The 19,229-nt window shown below is 35.0% G+C and overlaps 4 protein-coding genes across 13 annotated transcripts in view; 2 read left to right on the top strand and 2 right to left on the bottom strand.

Annotated features, from left to right (window-relative positions):
- amdhd2 (amidohydrolase domain containing 2) overlaps positions 1-10,065 on the top strand; it is a 52,141-nt gene extending 42,076 nt beyond the window's left edge. For all 9 annotated transcript variants that reach the window (XM_087242391.1, XM_087242394.1, XM_087242393.1 and 6 more), the window contains 6 exons: positions 459-547; positions 1,227-1,371; positions 4,928-5,035; positions 6,586-6,654; positions 8,697-8,798; positions 9,522-10,065. In XM_087242391.1, the coding sequence (XP_087098517.1) occupies positions 459-547; positions 1,227-1,371; positions 4,928-5,035; positions 6,586-6,654; positions 8,697-8,798; positions 9,522-9,595 (587 nt within the window). In that variant the 3' untranslated portion in view covers positions 9,596-10,065. The remainder of the gene's footprint in view (positions 1-458; positions 548-1,226; positions 1,372-4,927; positions 5,036-6,585; positions 6,655-8,696; positions 8,799-9,521) is intronic.
- Positions 1-19,229, bottom strand: part of dnaaf5 (dynein axonemal assembly factor 5) — a 571,499-nt gene that overhangs the window by 161,183 nt on the left and 391,087 nt on the right. The window lies entirely within an intron of this gene.
- The window catches only part of jmjd8 (jumonji domain containing 8), an 11,073-nt gene continuing 3,862 nt past the window's right edge, over positions 12,019-19,229 (bottom strand). For both annotated transcript variants that reach the window (XM_087244035.1, XM_087244034.1), the window contains 5 exons: positions 19,074-19,142; positions 18,853-18,972; positions 15,905-15,972; positions 15,237-15,371; positions 12,019-13,451 (listed from right to left, as the gene is read on the bottom strand). In XM_087244035.1, the coding sequence (XP_087100161.1) occupies positions 13,371-13,451; positions 15,237-15,371; positions 15,905-15,972; positions 18,853-18,972; positions 19,074-19,142 (473 nt within the window). In that variant the 3' untranslated portion in view covers positions 12,019-13,370. The remainder of the gene's footprint in view (positions 13,452-15,236; positions 15,372-15,904; positions 15,973-18,852; positions 18,973-19,073; positions 19,143-19,229) is intronic.
- LOC147845539 (uncharacterized) overlaps positions 19,138-19,229 on the top strand; it is a 2,957-nt gene continuing 2,865 nt past the window's right edge. Inside the window, exon 1 of the mRNA XM_087244010.1 lies at positions 19,138-19,229. This exon is cut by the window's right edge and continues 883 nt beyond it. The gene's annotated coding sequence lies outside the window, so the exon portion shown is untranslated.

Here is a 19,229-nt window from a genome sequence, read left to right as displayed (position 1 = left end):
ACCCTTTTTACATTTCTGGGTTTCTCAGCAGCAGAAGTTGTCATAGTTGGGTAAACTTAGAGCGCAGTGAATGGGAGAGCACAACAAATACCTTTTTTTACAATCCTATTTGCTGAAATAATAAAAGAAAAACTCCAGGATGGTGTTATCAAGACTTTCAGAAAAAGAAAGAAAATAGAGTGAGACTAATAACGGTAGTCGGAAGAGAGAACAAGGTCAAATTTACTGTCCTGCCCCATAGACGGTGCATTAGAAACACCTCACATAAGGGCTTACCCGTTTTTTTGTAATTTAATGCAAAGATCACACAAAACATACATAAATGCATAATAATGTATTGAAATATTAAAAACTTTTAAGGATTTCAGATGCTGATGATGTTGATGCGGGTCAAAGCGTCTTGTGAAAAAGGTCCAGTGTTGCTGGTTGAGCATTTTTAAAGTGTTTTCTCTGTCCAGGACACTCGATGGCTGATCTCTCTCAGGCTGAGGAGGCTGTGCAGAACGGAGCCACGTTCATTACACACTTATTTAACGCCATGTTGCCTGTTAGTATCACACACACACTCAGTCAAATGCACATTCAGTAATCAGCAAATAGATTAGTATTCGGTTACATGCTGTATTTTGTATAATACTAATACAACTCTACTGCGCTAGCATATTGATATACAGTTGAAGTCAAAATTATTAGCCCTTCTGGGAATTTTTTAAAAAATTTCCCAAATCATGGTTAACAGAGTAAGGAATTTTTCACAGTATTTCCTATAATATTTTTTTCTTCTGGAGAAAGTCTTATGTTTTATTTCTGATAGAATTAAAGCAGTTTAAAAAAATTTTTTTTTAAATTTAAGGTCAAAATTATTAGCCCCCTTTAGCAATATTTGTTTTCGATAGTCTACAGCACAAACGATCGTTATACAATAACTTGCCTAATTACCCCAACCTGCTTAATTAACCAAGTTAAGCCTTTAGATGTCACTTTAAGCTGTATAGAAGTGTCTTGAAAAATATCTAGTCAAATATTATTTACTGTCATCATGGCAAAGATAAAATAAATCAGTTTTCAGAAATGAGTTATTAAAACTATTATGTTTAGAAATGTGCTGCGTTAAACAGGAATTGGGGGAAAAATATACAAGGGGGCTAGTAATTCAGACTTCAACTGTATATTGCATAGTACCATTAATAATTTAGCAAGGAGTTAACATTTTGTTTTGGTTGCAGTTTCATCACAGAGACCCGGGCATCGTGGGATTGCTGACAAGTGATCGTATTCCTCCAGGTCGGACGGTTTACTACGGTATGATCGCAGACGGGATTCACACTCACCCCGCAGCGCTGCGCATCGCACACAGAGCTCATCCCGCAGGTATTCATACACACATTTTAGAGTTTTTCTGCAACGGGCTTACACTTAAAGGCAGTTTGATCCTTTTTTTTAGGAGACAATAATTTTATTTGTCATGCTTTTTGATCTGTCAGCACCATTAAACACACTGCATGAACACTAATGTTAAAAAAAGCACAGTTAATCTAACATATATCAATCAGATTTGATTTACTGTAATTCAGGAGTTCACATTTACAAATATTTTAAGATTAAAGCGCGTTTGGTGTGCTGTCCAGGAAGAGGTCTCTAAGCTCCAGGAAGAGACCCCAACTCGTGTTATTCCCCTTATCAGGAAAGAAAGAGACATTGGGGTTTGGGTAAAGTGCCTAGCCTGCCCCCCCCCAGTAGATAATGTTTAAAGCTGAAATTTTACTTTCGCCTTGCGCCGCATTGCGCACCTCCGCTGACTTCACGCACACCTTGCGAAACAGACGAGGCTTTTATGCTTGTTGTGTTCGCCGTTAAGATTTTCTTTACAACGATAGGGGGCAGTCAAAAGAAACTGACCGTAAAATCAGACGGATAAACAGAGAAGTAGGAAGTTTCCGGAACTACGTCATATCATTATTGTCATTCAATATTTTTAAACGAATTATTTTTTATTGTTTTTATAATTTCTTTAATAATTAGAAGGATTTTTTTTGTCCATTTAAGATTTTTTTGTAATCAAACTTTGCTGCATCACTTGCTTTTGTTCATATCTCGGTCAGTTTTACCTATTAAAGTTTATTCAAATATCAGTGACAGCAGAAAATGGGTTGCTCTACAAATATATGGTTTATTATGGCAAGAATAAAAGCAAAAAAAAAAAAAAAAGCACACTTGCTAAAAAAATACAGATTTTTTTTACATTAGCCCACTCCACAATTCACACATTACTGTCTGGCTAGTTTCTGTCCCATGCTTATGATGAAAAGGTAATAATGGTCCAACATTCCTGACCATTATCACCAATAAAGCCTAAAAAATCAGGCCATCAGTATATTGTAAACTGATATGTTCAAATACTCCTTTCCAATTATCAAAGAAACAATTTGTTTGTTAGTTTTGTAACTATTAAATTGTTTTCAATTCAAAATTGTAATATATGCATCAGTGCAAAACCTATGACTGGTGGAAAAACATATTTCTGCAATTGTGTACCTGGGTCTCCACTTTTCCCATGGCCTCTTTTGGTTTTAACAAACTTATCCCTCAGGTTTTTCCAAACCTTTTAACAAAAACGTTCCTCCTTTCCCATGGCTGTGTTGGAATATCAAGCCAATTCCGTGCGAGTTTAATAAAAAAGGTCTGGAGAGGGGTTTCTTCAATGCCAAAAATATTAGTAATTTATTAGATACATATGAATAATTCAAGGACAGAGCTCTGGGTTACGTTACCCCAATGCAATACAAGAATTACATTCAAGAGGTTTGCAACTAACTTACATTTCCCTGACTCCAGCATATATACAACTGATATTCACAGGTGGGGTTTTGGTGTAACGTCACTTATCAGTCATTTTGCAGTCCTATGGCTCTTGTACCCCAGACATACTTCCTCTTTCTGCAACCCTTATCTGCATACCACAACTGAATAATTAAGTGCATCTTCAATATTTTTCACAATTTCTACAAGCATCATGCTCCTTGTGACATGTCTAGACAGCAGTCTGGAACAAAGGCCCCTGCACTAAATTTATTCTTATTCTGCTATTTCCCTCTTGTCAGAAGTTCCTTGTAAATAGTATGCAGCGCAGTAAAAAAGAAGTGTGTCTGGTCAATATATGGTATCGTAAAAAAGAAAAAGATTGATTTAATCTGTTGTTAGTCTAAACACTTTTGTAATAAAAAAATAAAGACACAAAAGTATAAAAAATAAACTCCTTTTTCTCCTAAGCTGTTGCAATTTCTAGCCAAGAATTATTGATCATCTGGGGCCTCATGTACGAAGACTTGCGTGGAAATCTTACTAAAACATTGAATACGCACAAAGCTGTAAATGTGGGTACGCAGAAAAAATTTCAGATGTATGAAACACTGCGTACGCCGAATCTCACGCATATTCTTTTGTACATCTGAATGAACGTGAAACTGAGCGCAACATGCACGAGCACAAAACCCCTCCCTGCCTCCTCCCCCGTATGAATATGCTAATGACTATGCTAATGCCAAAACCCAACGAAAAAGCAATGTCAAAAGCAAGCAAAAAGAGAAACTTTGAACAGAATGTGAATTGGAGGTGCTGCTTTCGGAGGTAGACTGGAGAAAAGCGGTGTTATTTGCAAGTTTGTTCTCCGGAATTAACAACAAAAGAAAAAAATAGAGTGGGAGAGTTTAGCTGATGCGGGTAACACAGTTGGGTCTGAACATCGCACTGAGTGCATTAAAAAAAAGAAATAGTGTGGTTTATATCTGTAAAATGTTGCAGGACGCTTAACAGTCTCAGTGGCGCTACTCATTAGACGCATGTGTTCATGAATTGATACGTTCGAGCATGAACGCGGCTCGAATCCAGCGTCTGATGAAATCTTTCTTGTTTTTCCCCCCGCTACATATCAGATTTTGCCAACTATTTATCACGAGAAAGACAAGTAGGAATCATCAATAAGTTCATATCAATAAGCATCATATTTTATTTACACATTTATTGAATGGAAATGTTTCTGATTCACGCATGCAAATTCATCTTCAGATAGTGTCTTTATAGCAATGTATGTGCAGTAGATCGCTCAGATTACATTGGGAAAACAGGCGACTGCTGCAAATTGTGCTTTAATGTTTAGCTGGTCAATTGTATGGTATGGAAACCTTATATACCTGCTGAACCCGCCTCATACAGCTGCCATTGCAAGGCTCAGACACTTTGTAGAGAGGAATTTAACACAACTGCCTCTAGGAGTCGCCAATGGAAACAAAACAGACACGCACAAAAAATGTGCGTACGCCTGCCAGAAAGCTGCCGTGAAGCTGCGCACATTCCCACGTTCAGTTCATTGTTAGTAAATCCAAACGTGAGCGATTCTGAGCGTGAAACCTGGCGTACGCAAAGTTTTTGTGCGTACGCAGCGTTCATACATGAGGCCCCTGGTTATCTCTATGATCATGGATCATAAAGATATTTATTCAGTTGTACTGTTTCAGACAAAATCTCTTCAAAGTGGTTCATATTCAACTCAAATCAAAAGCGGCACCGCACGCACTGTTCGCTCGAGTCTCAAAAAATACTATGCACTCCGCAATCTCCGCAAACACATCGATGACGTCACATTCGCCACACACACTCAAGCGAACTAGCAGACGTGTCGAATATAATCCAGGCTTAAGAGGGGAAGTGTCAGGGTGGTGGAGGGATGCTTAAGTCGTGAGATAATGCAGGTTGGACAACTTTTGGTATTTATAGGCGTTTAGTCTAATGCTGATTGGATAACAGAATGATTGTCAATGATGTATTAGAATTGCTGAAACATCTGCGCATGCTCCTCCCGAAATGTGTTTATAAAACATCACTTAAACTCATCTGTGTGTGATACATATTTTGTTTCTGTGTGTGTCAGGGTTGGTGTTGGTCACTGACGCTGTAACAGCGATGGGTCTTCCTCCTGGTCGACACACACTCGGACAGCAGCAGATTGACATCCAGGGGCTTCACGCTTACGTCGCAGGTCTGCATCACATTCTGCATCTGATTTCCCTGTATACAGCACATAAACACTAATACATCTATTCCTGTTAAACAATATCATTCATTTATATTGGGCATTTATTAGAGCAGGGGTTCCCAAACTTTTCAGCCCGCGACCCCCATTTTTCTTGAAGGTGCTTATAAATTACAAACGTTGCACTACAGGCATATATAAACATGAGCATATGACAGCACAAAATTGCATCAGTCTAATAACCATATAATTTTTTATAGTCATTTAACTTAATATTAACCTCAAATATCCTATTTTTAATGTATTACAAGTGCTATAAAGGTCTAACTAGGCCCTGTAAAGTCAATCTGCTGCAGCTGACACTATTGCTGTGTGGTTAATCTGAACACCTCCCCTATCTTGTTGTTGTTGTTTCTTTAAAGCAACTATTAACTAGTTTAACTGTGGGTTATTAATAAAATATGGTAATTTTAATAGTTTATTCAAATTTAAGTGAGTTTTTGAAATTACTAAGCGACCCCTCGTCATTGTCCCGCGACCCACCCTTTAGGAAACTGTGGGCGCGAGAATTTGAGGCGTGCACTCGAGTGAATTATGATGAGGATTTTAATGCATTCACGATAGTGAATCTGATTAACATTAGCTCCCCAGCTAACTATCAGGCACCTGCAGAGTTTATGCGTTCAAGTAAAATATATACAAATAAAATGGACCGGGTGCTTTTTAAAATGAATGACAGGGAATAAAAAACCGGGGAGCCCCTAATAAAAAAGTGCCCTTCTAAATCAAATCAGCAGGATGCCCTTTTGAATCTTTCATTTACTTCGAAGACACTACTGACTACGCCTACATAGACATCTGTAGTCTAGTTATTTGCCTTAATCTGAGTATGACAATAAAATAATAACGTAAAGTGCTTTTTGAAAGTTGCGTTTCATCTTAATTTTTTTTTTTTATAAATTTTTCGACATAAACTGCAGTTCGGCAGATTCACTTTCACTTATCATCATTTTATTCATGCCCCTGTGACAAACGAATATGAAGGATTGTTGGAAGAGTGTTGTTAATAGAATTAGATACTGAACGCCAAATGGACGGAAAAAAAAACCTGTCCTAAAAGTTTGAAAACTCATGTATTAGAGGACGTCTAGAATTAAATTTCTGCCATCATTTAATCATCCTCTGCTCGTTTCAAACCTTTAAGACTTTCTCCTGCTGAACACAAAATCTATTAAACAATGTTGGGATCTGAACAATTACTGGGCACCATTGACTTTCAGAGTAGAAAAAAAAACTGTGAAAGTCAATGATGACCATCAACGGGAAGGGGAATTTGACCAATCTGCAAGTGAACTATAAATGTGAATGCTTGGATTGAAACACATAAAAAATGTTTAGTATTTTTTAAAGAAAAAAAAGGTATAGGAAAATAAATTTTTATGGGTGTATATTATATTATATTATATTATATTATATTATATTATATTATATTATATTATATTATATTATATTATATTATATTATATTATATTATAACTAATTATTCATGATTTCAGGCACTACTACTTTGAGTGGCAGCATCGCGACCATGGACATGTGTGTGAGACACTTCAGAGAGGCATCAGGTCCGTGCGTTTGTATATCTAGTATGGCATGTTTATTAGTTATAATGTCTTTGTGTCATGGAGGTTTTTAGTATACTGCTGTGCAAAATGTATAGTCTCTTGTAATTGCTGTTGTAACAATGTGCAAGCTGACATTTTAGAGTATGACACTGCAAGATGTGTTTTCTCCAATATCCAACACAGGATCATTGGGAAAATGTGCCCAGAATTACATTTTTGAGAACAGACAAGAGATTTAGTTGAAGCCAGAATTATTAGCCCCCCTGTATATTTTTTCCCCAATTCACATTTCTAAACATAATAGTTTTAATAACTCATTTCTAATAACTGATTTATTTTATCTTTACCATGATGACAATAAATAATATTTGACTAGATATTTTTCAAGACACTTCTATACAGCTTAAAAGGACATTTAAAGGCTTAACTAGGTTAATTAGGTGAACTCGGCAGGTTAGGTTAATTAGGCAAGTTATTGTATAATGTTTGTTCTGTAGACACAGTTTTCTTCTTGTTCGAGAAAAAATATTTAGCTAAGAGGGGCTTATAATTTTGAAATTAAAATAGTTTTTAAAAATAAAAACTGCTTTTATTCTAGCTGAAATAAAACAAATAAGACTTTCTCCAGAAGAAAAAAAATAATAGGAAATACTGTGGAAAAACTCCTTCTGTTTAACATCATTTGGCAAAATTTTAAAAAGGATAGCTTACTACGAATGACGTCACACTTGGGATGCAAAGTGGAGTCCACCCTTGTTCAAGTCCGATAAAGGACACTTTGAGAATAGTTTCGAAACAGAAAACGTGTGCCAGTAACGTATTAGAGATTGTCAAAAATATACAACGGCACCCCCTAGTGGATTTGTGAAATTAAAAAACTGCAAGAAGATTGTAGTCCAGGGTACATATTTGTCAGTTCTCAAAGATGTAGCCCTGGGTGAGCCTGGGTTGCAGGTATCAGTGTGTTTTTCACATATCTATTATTAATTATAGGAACACTCCACTTTTGGAAATAGGCTTATTTCACAACTCTCCTAAAGTTAAACAGTTGAGTTTTACCAATTTTGAATCCATTCAGCCAATCTTTGAGTCTGGCGGGAGAACTTTTAGCTTAGCTTAGCATAGGTCATTGAATCGGATTAGATCATTAGCATCTCACTCAAAATGACTAAATAGTTTAGATAATTTTACTATTAAAAGCTTAACTTTTCTGCAGTTACATTCAGAATGACCACTACAACCATGTGGGACGCCTCAGCGGGACAAATGGATTGGTAAAATGTGTTTTAGGTGTAACATATGTATTAGAGATTGTCTAAAATGTACAACGGCGCCCTCTAGTGGATTTGTGAAATCAAAAACTGCTAGAAGATTGTAGTCCAGGGTACATATTTGTCAGTTCTCAAAGATGTAGCCCTGGGTGAGCCTGGGTTGCAGGTATCAGTGTGTTTTTCACATATCTATTATTAATTATAGGAACACTCCACGTTTGGAAATAGGCTTATTTCACAACTCTCCTAAAGTTAAACAGTTGAGTTTTACCAATTTTAAATCCAATCTGCCAATCTTTGGATCTGACGAGAGCACTTTTAGCTTAGATTAGCATTGGTCATTGAATCGGATTAGACCATTAGCATCTCACTCAAAATGACCAAGTAGTTTAGATAATTTTACTATTAAAAGCTTAACTCTTCTGCAGTTACATTCAGAATGACCACTATCACCATGTGTGATGCCACCGTGGGACAAAGGGATTAGTAAAACGTGTTTTTGGTGTAACATATATATCAGAGATTAATAGAGATTATTATAGATTATTATATTTTGACATATGTATTAGAGATTGTCAAAAATGTCTAACGGCACCCTCTAGTGGATTTGTGAGATCAAAAACTGCAAGAAGATTGCTTTTGTCGGTTCTCAAAAATGTAGCCCTGGGCACATATTTCCAATGAGCCTGGTTTGCAAATGTCAGCATGTGTGTTTGCAGATGTGATATTGATTTTATCAAAAACTAATTTTGTTTGTGTGTGTGTTTGCAGGCTGTACTGTAGAAGCTGCATTAGAGGCCGCATCTCTGCATCCGGCTCAGCTACTGGGCATCAGCCACAGGAAGGGAACGCTGGAGTTTGGTGCAGATGCAGGTAACAATGTGTTTTTCACATTTTTATTATTATTATAGGAACACTCTGATTTCTTTTTAAATAGGCACATTATATAACTCTTTTAAAGTTTATCAGTTGAGTTTTACCATTTTTTAATCCATTGAGCCAATCTCCGCATCTGGCGGGAGCCATTTTGGCTTAGTTTACCATAGATCATTGAATCGGTTTAGACCATTTGCATCTTGCTCAAACATTTTGCACAACCAAATTGTTTTGATAATTTTACTATATATTGCTAATGAATCAAAGAAGCATAGACTTTCGTCATTCTTTGCCTACTTTTAGATTTTGGATTGAGTGGGTAATAGTACGCCACCTTTTTTATTAGGACTACACCACTGAATATGATCATACTTCTCTGTTCTAGAAAGCACTTTAGCAGCTGCATTTTGAACCAGCTGAAGTTTGTTAATTAGGCCTATAGGGCAACCGCGTACAAATGCATTACAGTAATCTAACAGAGTGATCATAAAAGCATAAGCTTTTCCACATTAGACATTGATAGCAAATGTCAAAGTTTGGCAACATTTTTAAGAGGAAAAAATGCAGATGCTTGAAATCTGTTCTTCAAACGACAGGCTGCTATCAAGATCTAATAATACACTAACCTCAAGGATTCACTAGATAGATGGATTTATTGTGATATTCACGATATATTGTATTGATAATGAAATGGCTCTAGTAATACGTGCTGTTTTGCAGATTTTATAGTACTCGACGACATGCTGACAGTCAGGGAAACCTACATTGCTGGACAGCAGGTCTGGAGGAAGTGACGTCATCTGCTGGAGTATGTTCATCTGGGACGGTTAGAGTTTTACGCTCTTTGGACTTGCATCACCAAAAAAGACATATTAATGCAGAAAACAAACCCTATTCCTTATCATTGGACTTAAAATAGTTGATTAATGTCTAAATATAAAAGTACTACATTTATACGCACAATCTTGACACTTGTGTACTGTAGCTGAATGCATCTTGGGGGTATTTTAGCCAGGTTTATTTTTATAAATTTTCCATGTATTTTGAGTAATAACTTATTCAAATGTGAAATCCACAGATAAGATAATCTCAAGGGGTCCAGTTATGTCAATAACAATAATAACCTACATGTTTTTATGATGTGAACCTGGGACACTTCAACTATTTGATTTCAACAATGTCTATATCTGTTCATTTTATGTTGTCAACATTTTAATTGTATTTCTTTTTCTCAGTTTAATTAAAACTTTTCATTTCCGGTAAATGATTCATTTGTTTTGGCGAGTCCAAATTAGGGCTGCGCAATATTGGAAAACCTGACATTACAATATTTAATTTTTCTGCATTGCATATTGCGATATTGAGTAAAAGTTTAACAGCTGAAATGAATAGCTTTATTTGAAATGACAATTTTGGATGATAATAGGATGATTTTGTAGTGGAGCGCATCTGCATAAAATGTAATAAACCAAATGACAAGCAATGATAAATACAGTAAAGCAAAGTTAGAAATGCGTTAGGGATTTTCTGGGAGTCTTAACAGTATTCAGACACACAAGCTGGATAATGAAATGTAAAATAAATAACACTGTATATTTTTATTTGCATATGTACTGCACATAAATACTATATTTTTGTTTCTTGAAATACCTGAACGCTTTAAACTGGCTTGAAATGCCAGTGACAGGCTTTAAATACATGCTAATGATAAAACGCTGTTCGGTAACTTTATGGTTAAACTTTGCAATTACTCCACAATCATGTGTGTTTTTAACTCCTACTCAACTATTCGATGTGACTATTGTAGATGCGCACATTGGGATTTCAATGCTGAAATGATATATTGTGCAAATTCAGATGCATTTTTGAATGAAATGTTTATTTAGTTCAATGCAACCTTAAAAACTCACACAACAAAGCATTTGAATCATACAGCAGCTCTTTAAAACACAACTTTATTAATTAATGTATTATTAAAAATACTTCAATAACCTCATATTAAAAGGTTAGTTCACCCAAAAATTACAATTCTGTGATCCATGTTTGGGTGAAGTGGACTAACCCTTTAAGCTTATATGAAATAAGTGCATTGTTTCAAAGACAGGGTTTAATCAGGATTCTGTATGTATATCAGCACCCCACCAATATGGCATTTTTGACCAATAACCGATAACTATTTGGAGGCCAGTAGCAATACATTAATATAAATATAATTATATAGAGGGAGGTTTTCTCTGCATAATTGCAAAAGGCAAACACATACATTGAACAACTGATTTTATTTTAAAAACTCAACTTCAGAAAAGTTTGAACTTTATTAATTATTTAACTAATATTTTCTTTGGCTAACTTCTTTATATATATATATATATATATATATACACACATACAGTTAAAGTCAGAATTATTAGCCCCCCTGAATTATAAGCGCCCCTGTTTGTTTTTTTCCCTCAAGTTTCTGTTTCACGGAGAGCAGATTTTGTCAACACATTTCTAAACATAATAGTTTTAATAACTCATTTCTAATAACTGATTTATTTTATCTTTGCCATGATGACAGTAAATAATATTTGACTAGATATTTATCAAGACACGTCTATACAGCTTAAAGTGACATTTAAAGGCTTAACTAGGTTAATTAGGTTAACTAGGCAGGTTAGGGTAATTAGGCAAGTTATTGTATATCTATGGTTTGTTCTGTAGATTATCGAAAAAAATTACCTTAAACGGGCTAATTTTGTCCCAAAAATGGTTTTTAAAAAATGAAGAACTGCTTTTAATCTAGCCAAAATAAAACAAATAAGACTTTCTCCAGAAGAAAAAATATTATCAAACATACTGTGAAAATTTCCTTGCTCTGTTAAACATCATTTGGGAAATATTTAAAAAAAGACAAAAAAAAAATCTAAGGGGGGCTAATAATTCTGACTTCAACTGTGTTTGTGTGTGTGTGTGTGTATATATATATATATATATATATATATATATATATATATATATATATATATATATATATATATATATATATATATATGTATATGTATATATATACACAACAAATGTGCAGAAATAAAGCAACCAAGTCACTGAACATTCAAAAAAAACAAACAAAAAAAAAAAACATCCAAAATCAAAATACCAGTGAAATAATAAAAAAAGTGGAGAGCAACAAGCCATGTAAGGTGGTTCAACCACCAGAAATAAAACATTTAAAACATTTCAGCCTCATTTTTGTTATTGGACTAATAGCGATAGCATTAAAAATAACATTTAACGTCCAATATTGATATGGACAATAATATATAGTGCTTTGCTAATTTATATAGCACTTTACAGTGTTGCCATACACCTTAAGCACTTTACAATCATATTCGGGGGATGAAGCAAAGACATTTCTAGTACATTTACAACAAAGCAGCTGTACAATTTAATGGATGGAGGTTTTTGAGTTAAATGTAAAGTTAATTCATTTTCTTTTCGGCTTAGTCCCTTTATTAATCTGGGGTCGCCACAGCGCCAACTTATGCAGCACATGTTTTACACAGCGGATGCCCTTCCAGCTGCAACCCATCACTTGGAAACATCCAAACACACTCATTTACACACATACACTATGGAAAACAAGCAAACTCCACACAAATGCCAACTGACCCAGCTGAGGCTCGAACCAGCAACCTTCTTGCTGTGAGGTGAACGTGCTACCCACTGCGCCACCGTGCAGCCCTAAATGTAAAATATCATATATATATATATATATATATATATATAGCATTTATGGTTTTAGTTTTCGGCCAAGTGCTTTCAAAATTTTCGCTTTTGGACCAGAATCCTAACTCTTAAGTTGAATTAAGACTAAAGCTGTAAATAGGAAAAAGATCAAACTTCTTTTTTGAATTTTTGGAGCGAGATGCTAACAATCTAATCCGATTCAATGATCTATGCTAAGCTAAGGGCGCACTCAAACTATGCTATCCGAACCATGCTCAGGCCTGTTTCTCGGAACGTTTGAGAAGTGTGAGCGCTCTGAATCAGGCTCAAGCACGGTTTATGTGGCTGGCCCAGGTAGAAGAGGTTTGCTAGAGCATGGTTCACTTGGGCTTTGGCGCGGTACGCTTGTAGTGAGCGTGCAAAATGCGCCTGAGCCCGAAATTTAAGACGAGATGTGACTTTTGAGGGACTGTTTCATTACTGTAATCATTTTTAGTGTTTAATGAACACAAACTGTCGTAGATTATTGAGGATGCAAACCCCACACTGCACGACAGCTGCACCTTCAGCCGACCTCCTAATTCCTGCAGCATAAGGACTTTATGATTGTTTATGAGCGTCAAAAGTAGGACCCTCAGCTAAAAGTGGTCTCGCCAGACCTGGAGATCGGCTTGATGGATACAAAAATGGTCAAATTCATCTATTTAACTCTAGATAAGTTAAAAGATAAGCTTATTTAAAAAAAAAAAAAATTAAATAAGCTTTAAGTGCTGTCTGTAAAACTGGGGCAAAGAGTTCAAGTTGATGGACGGATGGTGAGAGCGTCTTAATCCCTGATTGGTCCTTCATTTGTGTCCGCCGTCATCCCAGAAAAGTGGAAATAAAGACACTGGTGTCCAGATTTAAAGTTGCATGCCACCAGCGGTCAGGAAAATACAGCACCTGCACAAAAACACTGTTAATTCTCTGGAAAGAAATTTAGTGTAATGATAGATTATATAGCAAAAACAGTCTTAAAAGATTATTTAAGGATCAAAGTCTATCCCAAAATACCTATAATATAATAATCATAAAATAATATTACCTATATATTATACCTAATAATTGTTATTTAAAATCCTTATACTTTACCACTATTCTGATGTCTGACGGGTTTAATCATTACAGTACATACAGTGTGTGTGTGTGTGTGTGTGTGTGTGTGTGTGTATGTATGTATATATATATATATATATATATATATATATATATATATATATATATATATATATATATATACAGTTTTGGGAACAACAAATAATAATTTGACTTCTTGATCTTGATTATAAATTTTTTAATTAGGACAGTAAGGTCTGACTTTGCTTAGACAAAAGTGTTGTCACCTAACAGAAATAATGTACAGTATAGAATATAAAGTCATGCTGCTGTGGAAAAAGAATGAATATTGTGAATGACTCTCATGAGCTTGGAGGACTGCATCCATACATCTCTGCAATGACTTAAATCACTTATTAATAAAGTCATCTGGAATGGGAAAGAAAGCGTTCTTGCAGGACTCCCAGAGTTCATCAAGATTCATCTTCAATGCCTCCATCTTACCCCAGACATGCTCAACAATGTTTATGTCTGCTGACTAGGCTGGCCAATTCTGGAGCACCTTGACCTTCTTTGATTTCAGGAACATTGATGTGGAGGCTGAGAGAATTTCTGTGAGAATCTTGGGTCCATGCGGGTTCCAGTAGGTCTTTTGCAGTATTTGTGATGATTAAGATGCAGTTCAACAGATCATTCAGCTGAAAAATCTACCCTCTGCCACTTTTCCCAATGATCAACTAGAGGTCAAGTTATTATTTGTTGCTCTTACAACTGCGATTGACGACAAGACTTTTGTCAGGTAGTGTGTGTGTGTGTGTGTGTGTGTGTATGTGTATATATATATATATATATATATATATATATATTATTTTTTTTTATTTATTTATTCATTTATTTATATATATATATATATATATATATATATATATATATATATATATATATATATATATATATATTCGGATTTCATAATAAGCCTAGCTCGTTTTCAGTAAGGAAAATGTCTTCATGATAGCTCAATTATTTATATGACTTATATGACCACTGTATTATTTCTGTATAATTTTGTTAGGGTTAGTTTTAATTTTATGTCAACAAAATGTGCTTTTTTTATTGGCATCTTTAGCATTTTTAAATCATGTAATTTATGCCAAAGAAAGAACAGACAGACAGACGCATCATGTAACAATAATCTGTGCAAAATGTAAAACAAAGCATAAAACAAGGAAAAATGGCGTCATACAAGGCATATATGTCCTATAAAAAGACTATATATATATATATATCAATTCTTAACAATAATATTTACTATATATATATATATATATATATATATATATAGTAAATATTATTGTTAAGAATTGAAACTGCTTTTATTCCAGCGAAACTAAATAAAACAAGTTTTTTTTTCTCCAGAAAAATATAATAGTATAAACCTTTTTTTTTTTTTAAACATCTCCTAATGTCACTTATCAACACTTAGTCATTTAAAATAATTGAATTTCACAGAAGAGCTAAAAACTTTGACTTCAACTGTATATTAATTACCTCTTACATGTTTCATTTAAATCAAACTCAACCTAAAATGAGCCGTCTCTTTTTTTATTGTGATGTATCTACTATAAAGTTCACCTCTCCGGGTCGTATCGTGCACTCCAGAGGCCGCTGGTGGAGCTCCAGGTCCAGGTACGACTGTGAGACCCAGGAGAGAGTGGTGTGATTTGGGTGAAACTCAGGTGCCAAGTCAGGTGGGTAAAGAAACCAGCGCTGGAGGAAAACAAACAATTAAACATAATATATGCACAAAAAATGTAAACATTTTATCTGCATTTTAGCTAAGATATAATTGATAAGGAGCATTTTAATTCATTCATTCATTCATTTAATTATTAAGAAATTAATATACACCTGAGGTGATGATCTGGCCACAATATAGCTATGGTTACCACCAGTGTTGAGAAGGGTTACTTTAGAAAGCAATATATTACAATCTTGCAATATAAAAGTAACTAAATTTGGTATTTAGTGACTTTTTAGAGAAAGCAATGTGTTACTCTTTTGTCTGGGCTGGGCTTGGTTGTTTGTTGGAATAAAAAAAAAATATTTGGAAAAACAAAAAGGCACCAAATGTGAAGTCAAAAGTAAACCTCAAACTAAAAGAAATTGAGACTGAAGGGCTATCGATCAATACACGTTAAAGTAACTCGTTTTTAAAGTAATGCATTGCTTTACTTGTAGCTTAAAAAAAGTAATCTGATTAAATAACTCATGTTACTTGTAATGTGTTGAACTCCACTGACCTTCCTGCCGTAGATGACTTCAGAGTATCCGGGGCCGTGCCAGTGAAATGGGACCCCAGTTCCTGGTCCTGCAGGACAGAGAGAGTACTTTTAAAGGAACAGTTCACCCAAAAAAAAAAAAAAACATTTACTCCTTACAAACCACTGCATAAATTGGCAACTTATTTGTTAGAATAAAAACAAATCCATTTGTAATCATCGCTAGAGTCCTCTATTCATAATACATAATATTAAATCATAATAATATTGCGCTGTGGAAAAAGACTGAGGCTGTGCAATGTGTAATGAAATTTTTAATAATTTTTTTTTTTAGACTCAAAACTTGTGTTTCCATCGGTTTGTCTTAATGCCCGTTGTAAACTACTGCATGAGAAACAAATGACTAAATTGGCAAATCTCTAGTAAATATCCCTTAATTTGCTAATTTTTTTATACCCTCTTGAGGTGGTTTTTGAACTTAATGTGAACAATGGAAGATGGAAAACTTCGTACATCACACCTGTGTGATTCGGCTGTCTCTATCATGTTTGTCTTGTTTTCTGTTGGTTGCTTGGTTACCAATACTACAATGAGCTGCTCTAAAGGACGCACCTAATTCACATTTAGGATTTTTTCTTCATTTTGTGAACTTTGAAAAGGTTTCATATTGGGATGGAATACTGGCCAGTGTTTTATTTTATAAGGTCTGAATGTATTGTTTATTAGATCCTAATGTAAGATCATAAAGATGAACTGGAAGCTGTGTCTGTTTTCGTATTGTGACGCAGTTTCTAGAGAAACTGAATATTAAATGAGAAAACAGTGGGCGTGGCTTGTTTTTCTACTGTAAGCTAATTGGATGTAGTAAAGTAGGCATTTCATTTAGAAAGATCGGGAAAAGGGTTAGGAGAGAGTTATTATAATCTAACAGACCTCCTCCTCACTATTCCTGTTTGTTGTCAAACTGACAGTTGGAGGGGCATGGTTAGGTATGTTAGCCACGCCCAATACCTCAGACCGACGTAATTGAGAATTTAACTGAAAACAAACAGGAAGTGCATTTTAAGATTAAACCTAAAGATTACAAGGGAATACTGTTTTTTTTTTCTTAATGACGTGCAGATGAATTGCTCACCACAAAACTAGCAATGTGAGCTAACAAAATCAATATGGCTAGTTTTGATTTCATGTGTACTTTAATTGTACTAATTTACAAGTTAGTGTACTCTCAGTGCTGGGTTACGGCTAAAAAGGAATCCGCTGTGTAAAACATTTGCCAGAGTAAATGGTGGTTCATTCTGCTGTGGAGACCCCTGATTAAGGGGCTCATTCATTCATTTTTTTTTTTCGGCTTAGTCCCTTTATTAATCTGGGGTCACCACAGCGGAATGAACCATCAACTTATCCTGCACATGTTTTACGCAGTGGATGCCCTTCCAGCCGCAAACCATCACTGGGAAAGTTAACCCAAATAAATGGGTTAAGTGTATTAATTATGTTTTGCCTATTCAATCCAATTTATCTTTATTTATTCAGCACTTTTACAATGTAGATTGTCAAAAAAAACTTAACATAGAAGTTCTAGTTAACTGAAACTACTTCAGTCCCGTTTTCAGAGTTGAAAATATACTGTATAGCTATACTGTGAGTGTTTTTATTTGACTCTCAAAGTGCCATTGACTTGAATTGTATGAATCGCCAAGCACCAAATTCCAGCTGAAAATCTGTAATAGTCTAGGAACAAAAGAAGAAATAAAAGTCACCTACATCTTGGATGCCCCAAGTTTGAGAAAATTAGCAGCACATTTTTCATTTTTGGATAAACGATCCATTTAATTTGTGAAGTTTTTTTAATATGAGCATCCAAAACTCCAAACATACTAGACTGAAGAGTATGCAGAGAAGAAACTTTCAGCTCTCAAAAAAAACAACACAAAATACAGTTATAAAATGTATAATGCTAAGTAAGATAGACTCTTGTTAAGTAAACCCACTGAAACAGATAAAAAGGCTTTCTTATAACGGTTTAACCTACACTTTAGGACTCTATATCTTCTACCAGAGGGAAGCAGTTCATAATGTGGAAACAAAAAATGAGTTGGATCGTTTATAATCCTTTCTAATCCTTTCCACCCAGTATTCCCTATTATATATTATATGCCTATTATATATATTTTTTTCTAAATATGTATATTGTCTTTTTTTTTATTTTTTTTAGCTCGACTGGAATCAGGCTGATAGGTTCACCTAATCTGCGCCATTAACTACATGGTGCAGGAGATTGATTGCTGTCACCTCAGCAGCCAATGAGCTTGCTCCTCATGCATTTAAATGCTCTGCGTCCTTTTACGCTGTTAAGCCTGGCGCATTTTCGGAGACCCTCCTCCACCCCAGCTCCACTTGTGTTTACATCTGCTATGTGGGCTACATTCTCAGATGGCATGTCTGTGTATATACTGGCAGCGGCAGGTCTCGGTACTTGCTCTGCTATAATAATCAATGCAGCAGCAGCAGCATAGCAGATCTATACCGCCAAGACCAAATACATCAACATTGCCATATACATTACCATACTATATCTCGAGAGTGCTCATGACAGAATTTTTGTAACTGCTAAGGTCAATACTTTTAACCTCTTAATAAAATTTGCATTGTTTTTCGGCAACAAAACAAACCACTTTTGTCCAATGACTTGCCTTATTAACCTAGTTAAGCATTTAAATGTCACTTTAAGCTGTATAGAAGTGTCTTGAAAAATATCTAGTCAAATATTATTTACTGTCAACATGGCAAAGATAAAATGAATCAGTTTTTAGAAATAAGTTATTAAAACTGTTATATTTCAAAATTAGTTGAAGAAATCTTCTCTATTAAACATCACTTGGGAAATACTTTTAAAGGAATACAAATTTCACAGGAGGGCTAATAATTCTATATTCAACTGTGTGTGTGTGTGTGTGTGTGTGTACCAGCAATCCCAAAGCTGTACGCAGGGTGGGTGAGAGGAAGAGAAAAAGGTGGTGCTTTATACTCCTCAAACAGAGAACGCCACTCAGTGAAGTTATTGTCCCCAAAGAAGTACAGCGTATCTGAAATAAACATGCACACACATTATAAACATGCTAAAGTGGGAAAAAGCTTATAGAAAGAGCTGATTTTCAGTGTGTGTGTAGAATGAGCGTGAACTGACCACTGCCCAGCGTGTCTTCAGACTGAGGCGTCAGCAGGAACTTCACAAATTCTTCAAACCGGACATCCACTATTAAGGAACCAGGGAAATGAGAGTAGATTTAGCATTTATTTTATATTAAAACTTTACATTTTTGTACTTTTTGTATATAATCTT

Source organism: Danio rerio, chromosome 3 (assembly GCF_052040795.2).
Source record: "Danio rerio strain M-AB ecotype USA chromosome 3, GRCz13ab, whole genome shotgun sequence".
Taxonomy (NCBI): domain Eukaryota; kingdom Metazoa; phylum Chordata; class Actinopteri; order Cypriniformes; family Danionidae; genus Danio; species Danio rerio.
Note: the sequence above shows the minus strand (reverse complement) of the source record. Positions and strands in the feature narration are given on the sequence as shown.